Raw genomic sequence first — 9,117 nt, 5'->3', positions numbered from 1 at the left:
ATGGACCCCAGGGGGGTGTCAGAGGGTGGTGGGGCACGAGAAAGGTGTCAGCAGGCATTGCTACATCAAAAGCAGCAGGGCGAGGGAGGGGATTCTGCCCCTCTGCTGCGCTCTGCTCCGGGGAGACCCCCTGCAGGGCTGCCTCCAGCTTGGGGGGACCCAACAGCAGAAGGACATGGAGCTGTTGGAGCGGGGCCAGAGGAGGCCCTGGAGATGCTGCGAGGGCTGGACACCCTCTGCTGGGAGGACAGGCTGGGAGAGGTGGGGGGTTCAGCCTGGGGAAGAGAAGGCTCTGTGGAGACCTGAGAGCCCCTTCCAGTGGCTAAAGGGGCTCCAGGAGAGCTGGGGAGGGTCTCTGGATCAGGGAGGGGAGCCATAGGACGAGGGGTGATGATTTTAGACTGGAAGAGGAGAGATTTATATTAGATATCAGGAAGAAATTTTTCACTCTAAGCATGGTGAGCCCCTGGCACAGGGTGCCCCGAGAAGCTGTGGCTGCCCCATCCCTGGAGGTGTTCAAGGCCAGGTTGGACGGGGCTTGGAGCAACCTGGGCTGGGGGGAGGTGGCCCTGCCCAGGGCAGAGGGGTGGGACTCGATGATCTTCAAAGTCCCTTCCAACCTAAACCATTCTGTGATTCTTTGATTGCAATGGCCTCAGGGGGGCTCCGGGAATCCCACAGTGGGTAACCCCTCCCCGGGGCACCCCACGGAGTTACTTTTTACTGAGTGCAAAGGTTCAGGGACACAAGTTGAAAGAATAAAACATTTGTTTATTCACAAATGCATATACACGCCACCCAGGAGCCAGCCTGTCACCCTGTGTGTGGTCTGTCACTGCCACATGGACCCTGTGTCCCCTGAGGAGCTGTTACCAGACCAACGTCCATGAGCCCCCCGGGAAGGGCCTGCTCTGCTCCTGACCGTGATCTGGGGGGAGAGGGGGAAGCTGCTGGCTTCCCTCCCAGTGCTTCCCCTCACAGACAGGACCTGGGCCTGGTATTTGAGGGGAAAAATCCCAATTTCACGTCTCTGTACCTTCATCCCGACCTCCAGAACAGAGCCCTGCAGGACATTTTCACAGCTTGCCGCTCAGTTTGGTTTTGGTTTTGTTTTCTTTTTTTTTTTTTTTTTTAACAAAACACAGTAATAAACAATAACCCCTAGGTAAGAAACCATCAGCTAAAAACTCAAAACAATAAACCGTAAGTGAAGGACTCTGAATCCTCAGTTTTAAGCAAGAAACACCAAAGCACACACAGGCGGGAAAACAGCGAAGCAAAGCCGAGCTCCCTTCAGAAGTGGGGCTCCCCCTTCAACCTCCCCGTGACACCAAAAGCGCTAATATATCCGCGTGAGGGACAATTAATTTCACTTTTTCCCACCCCATAGACCGGCCGAGCTAACGCCTCACAGAACAGAGGCGGAATTACCACCGCTGGGGGGAATATTTCTTAGAGAAAACTGAATTTTTTTCACAGTAGCTAGACCGCAGGGCCTGCCCGGGCCCCGCGTCCCGCCTTGCTGTGAGGAAACCGAGCTCCGGCCCCCCACAGCTAGCAGCCCCGGGCCCCCCCGGCCCCAACCGGGACACAGCCGCCCCACAGCCCCTCACAGCCGAAGTCCCCCGGGTCCGAACCCCCGGAACCTCTTCTCCGGCCGCGGCGCACCGGCGGACTCATGTCGGCGGGCGCCGCTCTCTGACTGACGGCAGAGACAGCCAATAACAGACGAGAAACAGCCGGGGCGTGGCTCGACGCACCAATGACCGGCGGAGGGAGGCGGGGTTACATCCCGGAAGTGGGGAGCGGTGAGGGGGGTGGCTGCTGTCTGGCACCAGTGATCGAGGGAGGTCGCAGCCATGTCGGAGCGGAAGGTGTTGAACGTGAGTTGGGGGGGGCATTCCCCGGCTGGGGGGGGAGGTCTCTGATCGCCGTGGGGGTCCTCAGGTCGGGCTGGTCCCGGGGAGGGTTCCCTGATCGCTGAGGTTGGTCCCCAGGCCGGGGGTGCTGGGGAGTTCCCTGGACGGCTGGGGGGGGGTACTGAGGCGGACGGGGGTCCCTGAGGGGACTGTGAGGCAGTTGGGGTGGGCATCCCCAGGCTGGGGCTCCTGGCAGCGCTAGGAGGGGGCTGGCAGGGGCCTAGAGAGTTAGGTCCTAGAATCATGTAAGGGTTGAGGGGCTTGTGGGGCCAAGGGTGGACGGACAGACAGACAGACACACAGCAGTGCCTGGCTCTGGTGGGGAGTGGTGGACGGGGTGTATTGCACTTGAGACCTCACCTGATTCATAGGGGCACTCCTGCTGTGTGGAGCTGATCTCTGAGACTGATATGGCAGCGGGGAGCCTGCCTGCCACGGTAAACACTGCTCTGGGTGACTCTGCGCCCAGCGCACACACGTCTCCGCTCTGTCTCTGTAGAAATACTACCCGCCGGACTTCGATCCTGCTAAGATCCCAAAGCTCAAACTCCCCAAGGACCGACAGTATGTGGTGCGGCTCATGGCTCCCTTCAATATGCGGTAAGAGAGGCTGTACCTGTCAGAAGGAAGCAGCTGTAGAAGAGAGGAGTTTGCTCAGGAATTGTTTTACCTCCATATGCTGCAGGGAAGCTGCTGCCAGCAGCCGTTAGAGATGACAGAGTCCAGAAGAAAAGGGATGAGGGAGAGGGAAGAGATGCTGTGGGTGATTTTGGGGTACTGAATTTCCAAAGGAGAAAATAACCATTATTCAGAAGCTGGGTTGACACGGCCTAAAAATCACTTTGACTTTTCTTGGTCTGTTTGTTCCCTTTTTTTGACATTTTGTGGACTTTTCTTTCTCCCTTTCTAGATGCAAGACATGTGGTGAATACATCTATAAGGGGAAGAAGTTTAACGCCCGTAAGGAGACTGTTCAGAATGAGGTGTACCTGGGACTTCCCATCTTCCGCTTCTACATCAAATGCACACGTTGCCTGGCAGAGATCACTTTCAAGGTGAAATATGTTCTGTATTTTCTGCACTCTCACCTTCTAGGGAGGCTGTGCAGCCTGTGGAAATGACTGGGTGCTGACCCCATGCAGAAGGGGTATCCTAGCAAAGACCTAGTCTGAGCATGTGCTTTTTGATGTGTCTTCCCTTTTCATGGCTGTTTAGTTCAGAAATGTTTTGCCCATCCATGGGCTGCAGCACATCAGCTGGAGCAGAATAAAAGGCCATGAGTGATTGTCTGCTCTGTGATGTGAATGAACTCGGGAAACGTTTGCATGCAGCTCTGGAAGTGGCCACAGGATGGCTGGAGCAGAATTGCCCCAGTAAAATGATTTTGCTGTCTTGTTTCTTCCTTAGACAGATCCTGAGAACACAGACTACACCATGGAGCACGGCGCCACTCGCAATTTCCAAGCTGAGAAGCTCTTGGAGGAAGAGGAGAAAAGAATGCAGAAGGAGAGGGAAGAGGAAGAGCTCAACAATCCCATGAAGGTACGAGAACGTGCCCTTCTCTGTAGAAGGCAAACCTCTCTCCTGCCCTGGCTGGCTTTCCCCTGCAAAGCAGGTGACTTCATAGCCATTGGTTTAGCTCTCCAGTTTCCCGAGGTGTTGCTGTGCTCTGGACAGGCAGGAGCCAACTCTCTGCCCTCAGGAGGGTTCCCCCTGTGCTGGAACTTGTGACAGGCTGTGTCTTGCCCCAGTTTTTCCTGTCCTAAAACGAGGATGATGATGATCTTAGTGCTTCCTGCCCCATACTGGGTGGGAGATTGCTGGCAGGCTCTGTTACCTCACGTAAGCCTGGCTTCCCTCTGGTCACCCAGGTCCTGGAGAACCGAACCAAGGACTCCAAGCTGGAGATGGAGGTTCTGGAGAACCTGCAGGAGCTGAAGGAACTCAACCAGCGCCAGGCAAATGTAGACTTTGAGGCCATGCTGAAGCAGTACAAGGAGTACGAGGAGGAGCAGAAGCGCAAGGAGCAAGAGGAGGATGAGCAAGAGATGAAGTGAGTGGGCTGGAAGCATTCACGGGTGTGTGAAATCGGCCACGCTGGCCTTGGCCGGGCAGGGCTGCATCTCACCCTTTCCTCTGCACCCCAGGAGTGCTTAAGAGAATGTCCTGCCTGAGGGGCCTGAGTTCACAGGAGTTGTGTGGGTGGGATGTAGTCCTGGGTGAGCTCTGAGGAGCTCACTTTTATCACGGCAAAGTGTTTAGGGAGGTTGAGGGGCCCATCTGGTGGGGAGATCTGGGCTGCTGCAGGGGCCTGACTCACCCTGAGAAGTGTCCTTGTGTGGAGGGAGAGTTTCTGCACCTGGCTGAGGCTGCAGATCACAGTGCTATGAACCTTCAGGCACTGCTTGAATGTGACTTCTTAAAAAGCACCTGAGAAGGTGGATCCCATTGCACTGCTGCTGAATTCCAGCTCCCCTTACAGCGAACAGCGCAGGCACGGGGCACAGCCGGCACCACTCGGCGTGGTGGTGGAACGGAGCCAGCTCTAACCCTCCGCATGCGGCCTCTCTCCTTGCAGAGCTATGCTGGAGCAGGCCCAGAACCGGCGGCTGCTGGTAGACTCCGACTCTGACGAAGAGCCTGCGAAATCACACGCGAAGCCTGTGGCTGAAACAAAACCTACGGACATTTTGCAGGAGGTGAGTGAGGGCAGAGGCTCTTCCACCCACCGCACCTCTTCCCCCAGACCAAATCCGCTGTCCCGGTCTGTGTGTTGCCTGTTTTGTCCCTGCCCTGTGCGACACTGGAGCCCCAATGCTGTCACGCATGAGCAGCTTAGAAAGCCTGTGTCCCTGTGCACTGAGCTGAAAAGAGACAGGGATCAGTTGGTGATTTTAGACCGTGTCTGCTGACAAAAGCTGGGAGAGAGCTGCTCCCGTCCTCGCTCAGGACGTGGTTTCCCTTTCAGCTCGAAAAGGACGGGCTCGCCTATGCCTTGGTTGTACTTCAGGCATGATTTCAGCACTCTGAAAATTACAGCAATGAAATGACTGCCTGGGACAGCCTCTCCTTTGGTTTTGTTTTGTCCATGTTGGAGACGTGCAGAACAAAAGAGCTTTCAGTGCCCGGCTTGCGAGGGAGGGATTATCCCCACAGACAGGCCCCTGCACTGCTGCTCTCCGATGTCGATCCGTGTCCGCGGGGACCTCTGTCCGGTTGGATGAATCAAAGCTGCTGTGTCTCTAAGCCAGGCTGGGGTTAATCTGAGCGATGTTCCCTGGCCCGGCACTAATCCTCATGCCCGGGGGGAGTTTGATTCAGTGGCTGGACCACCTGCAGGCACGCGGTCCTGGCTGGCAGGGCTTGTGCAGCCCTGTGGCATGCATCTGGCTCCTCGGCGTCCCAGGGCCAACCCGTGGCTGTGCAAGGCTGGATATAACTGTCACAGGCAGCGGGACGTTTGTCTCCAAGAGCTGTTTAGATCCATATCCCTGTTGTTTGTCTAGCTTGTGCCAGTCGCTGCAGGGGAAGAATATCCCCCTTGGCTGCTCTGAGCAGCTACCCTTGTGTCTCTTGTGCTTTGTGCTGCTGTTTTTTATTGCTCCTCCTTCTCCCCCATCCCTCCGCCTCCCCTCCAAGGCCAGAGCACCCTAACGCCCCTGCTCTGCTCTGCAGGACCCTCAGCCCCAGAGTAAGAAGCTGAAGACGGAGAGCTGGGAGCGAAGTGTGGGCAAATTGAACACCAAGTCCCAACTGGCCGGGCTGGTCACAGTGAGGAAGCAGAAGGCGGGTCCTGCCCTGGCTAACGGGACAGAGAACCGAGGCACCACGGCCAACACCGGTAACTACCCACACGGGGATGGGGTGGCCTGAACCGGGCCATCATGGGGGGGGTTCTAGTAGCATCCCAGTGGCATTTTGCTCTGTCTTCAGAGTCGGAATACTCTCAGGTCAATGTCCTTGTGGGACAGATGGGGCTGTGATGGTGTAAGAACAAGGGGTTGTCCCTGTTTCCAGGAGATCTCCTGATGGAGGAGAGGTTCCTTCCTGGCCCTTGGCCGTCAGCCAAGGCCTTGGAGACAGACTGTCAGGGCCAGAAGCTTCAAAACAGCGTCTCGCTGCACAGATAACGACGCTGGGAACCGTCTCAACAGTGAGATAGGAATGTAAAAGCAAGAAAATTGTTTTGGTTTGGAGCCTGATTATAAAACCTGCCAAATTGTTGGAATTTGGAACCTTCAAAGTAGTGGTGAAAACAAGCAGAAAGACTTTCCGGCACCTCATCGTTCGCTGCCCCAGGAAGCCAGAGGACCCATGGATTTGGGGAGGGAGCCGATGAACTGGTTGTTTTGGGGCTGATTGATCCTAAGCCTTTGGCTTAGTAAGTCCCTCTGCCCTCAGGGGATCCCTGGGGAAGGACAGCTCTTGTAGTTGCCCCATTTTTGATACGCTTTCCCCCGCCACCTGCTCCTGGCTGCTGGCAGGGTCTGTTCAGCCAAATTATGCCGGAGGAGCTGCCCATCTTTTCAAGGACTCGGAGCTCTCTGCCCGTGACGTTGCCGCGCTCTTGCAGCTGGCAGCTCGCATGGTCAAAGCCGAAAGCTGCCTCCTCTCTTCCCTTCCAGTGGCTGAAACCTCCCAGGGGTTTGTGGAGGGAGAAGGGGGTTTTGCAGACCTTGGGCCAACCTTGCCGCTTCCTCCCATTGCCGCGAGGTGGAAGCAAGAGGCTCCAGCCGAGGGGGCGTGGGGTCTCCTTGTCCACACGATTTAACCTTGCTGTCCTCATAGAGATTTGGGGTTGGGGGATGAGGCACTGCTCGGACTCTGGCTCCGACGGCCTTGTCTCCAGCTGCGAGCAGCCGGAGCGGTGAGGCGGGCTTGTGTTTCCACCCGGCTGCTTGCGCTGAGCCGGCAGGGTCTGCCGGCAATGGGGAGGGCTCTACCTGATGGTGTCTGCTCTTTTGCTTGGCTTCCAGGCTCGTTTCCCACAGCAACGGGCACCACGTCCTCTCTCAGCTTGTTGGGGGCGTATTTGGACAGCGAGGACAGTGCGAGTGACTGATGAGTGACCGAGCCAGCCCAGAGCAGGGATCGCGGGCTGTTCCCCCCTCCCAGCTGACAGCAGCTGCTCTCCAGAGCCCCAGCGCGGAGCTGGCATCGCCGCTGTTGAGCCCAGCGGGGTTTCCAGGCCATCTGGAGTCCCAGCGTCTTCACCTGCCCTGCCCGGGGTGCGTGTCCATCCTCCGCCCTCGCTGGCTGACACCACCAGCAGACCGAACCTGGTTGTAGCCAGTTGAGAAGACGGCTTCCTTGGAGGAGGGTATCGCTGCTGCGTTGAAGCCGATGGAAAGCCCCAACGCTGTCCTGGGCCGGTTGTGCCCAAACCCAGCTTCCAGTCAGCCCCAGGGCACAATGTGTCCCAGCCCTGCACCCATAACATGTTTGGAAGTGCCGGGGCTGACCAGGACTGGGTAGTTTCTGCGTTCTGGTGGTGCCCATTGCCCTCACCCCCACGCTGGTCATGCTTGGGCCGGGGTATGTGAGTCACCGACCCTCCCGCAGCAATAAAGAGACCTCAGGGCCTGCCTTCACTCCTGCCCCACGTCCCTGCAGGGAATGGGGGGAAGGCAGGAGCTCAGCACACCTCTTTAGCCACGGAAGGACCCACTGCCACCACTTTGCTGGCCCTGGGTGTCTCCTGACCCCCCTGTGGGGCTCAGATCCAGCTTTTGTGGAGTGACCCTGAATCCCCCCTCATTTTGCTGTTAGAGGTGACACATTCTGGATCACGGACACGGGGGAGCTCGTCTAGCCCCACGCTGCGGGGATGGGGCTGTCCTGGCTAGGCTGCCACCAGCCTCCATACCCTGCCTGACCCTCCCCGCGCCCCAACAGCTCGGTGACAAACCCCTCCCCGCCATTTGGAGAGCAGTGGGGTTCGCTTGGCTCTTGGGCAGCCACCCAATAAACTGTATGTGTCAGAACCAGTTGCCTCTTCATCTTCCAGAGCACTAATTTGTATACGGGCAGTGTAAACTAATGAAATCCAGCAAGGGCCAGTGTAGGGTCCTGCACCGGGGGAGGAATAACCCCATGTGCCAGTACAGGTTGGGGACTGACCTGCTGGAGAGCAGCTCTGTAGAAAGGGACCTGGGAGTCCTGGTGGCCAACAGCATGGCCACAAGCCAGCAATGTGCCCTGGTGGCCAAGAAGGCCAATGGCATCCTGGGGGGCATCAAGAAGAGCGTGGCCAGCAGGTGGAGGGAGGTCATCCTCCCCCTCTGCTCTGCCCCGGTGAGACCGCATCTGGAGCGCTGTGGCCAGTTTGGGGCTCCCCAGTTCATGAAGGACAGGGAACTGCTGGAGAGGGTCCAGCAAAGGGTACAAAGATGATGAGGAGACTGGAGCATCTTTCTGATGAGGAAAGGCTGAGGGACTCGGGGCTTTAGTCTGGAGAAGAGAAGATTGAGGGGGGATCTTATCAACGCTTATCAATCCTTCAAGGGAGGGTGCCGGGGGATGGGAACAGTCCTTTTTCAGTGGTGCCCAGTGACAGGACAAGAGGGAACGGGCACAAACGTGACCATAGGAAGTTCCATCTCAACCCGAGGAGGGACTTCTCTCCTGTGCGGGCGGCAGAGCACTGGCACAGCTGCCCAGAGAGGGGGGGAGTCTCCCACTCTGGAGCCATTCCAAACCCGCCTGGAGGTGTCCTGTGCCACTGCTGGAGGTGCCCCTGCTCTGGCGGGGGGTGGGATGGGGGAGCTCCAGAGGGCCCTTCCAACCCCCACCATTCCGTGATTCTGTCAGTGGGTCCTGCCCACGCGGGTCTGACAGGGGCCGCCCCGAGGACCCCCACCCCGATGCTGTGGGTCCATACACCCATCGGAAGGTCTGGCCCACCCCGGGGTGTCCACCTGCCCCACGCGGGGCTCAGTCTGGGGCTCACCTCATCTATGTCTCTCAACTTGGTTCTTACGGAGGCACCCACCTCTAATTGATAAGCAGCTTCTCGCTAATTAACCCCCTCTCAGAGCCCCACAAAGGGCGCTCTGGCGTGGGCTGCGGGGCCGGGGGCTGGTGGGGCATTTCTGAGAGCCGGGGAGAAAAGGCATTTCCCCCCCCCCCCCCCCGTCCTCCCATCCCAATTAGCATTCCTCGCACGCGCGTTGTAATTAGCCTCTTCAAATATTAATGC

The 9,117-nt window shown here is 57.7% G+C and overlaps 1 protein-coding gene across 1 annotated transcript; it reads left to right on the top strand.

Annotated features, from left to right (window-relative positions):
* The first annotated feature begins 1,847 nt into the window (after positions 1–1,847).
* YJU2 (YJU2 splicing factor homolog) lies at positions 1,848–7,875 on the top strand. Its single transcript, XM_082495236.1, has 8 exons — positions 1,848–1,883; positions 2,419–2,519; positions 2,830–2,974; positions 3,327–3,461; positions 3,791–3,972; positions 4,498–4,618; positions 5,595–5,760; positions 6,896–7,875. Exons 1-8 carry the CDS (start codon positions 1,860–1,862, stop codon positions 6,979–6,981), a joined length of 960 nt encoding a protein of 319 aa, XP_082351362.1. The 5' UTR covers positions 1,848–1,859; the 3' UTR covers positions 6,982–7,875.
* The last annotated feature ends 1,242 nt before the right edge of the window (positions 7,876–9,117 follow it).

This window comes from Vanellus vanellus (genome assembly GCF_965231255.1).
Source record: "Vanellus vanellus genome assembly, chromosome: 25".
NCBI classification, from domain to species: domain Eukaryota; kingdom Metazoa; phylum Chordata; class Aves; order Charadriiformes; family Charadriidae; genus Vanellus; species Vanellus vanellus.
This window is presented reverse-complemented; position numbering and strand designations above follow the sequence as displayed.

Bases quoted from the DNA above. Each gene is read 5' to 3' on its own strand.
- YJU2 (XM_082495236.1), top strand. From the start codon at position 1,860: ATGTCGGAGCGGAAGGTGTTGAAC. The intron at 3,462-3,790 runs GTACGAGAACGT...CTGGTCACCCAG, and splicing joins AGCTCAACAATCCCATGAAG to GTCCTGGAGAACCGAACCAA. The intron at 5,761-6,895 runs GTAACTACCCAC...CTTGGCTTCCAG, and splicing joins AGGCACCACGGCCAACACCG to GCTCGTTTCCCACAGCAACG.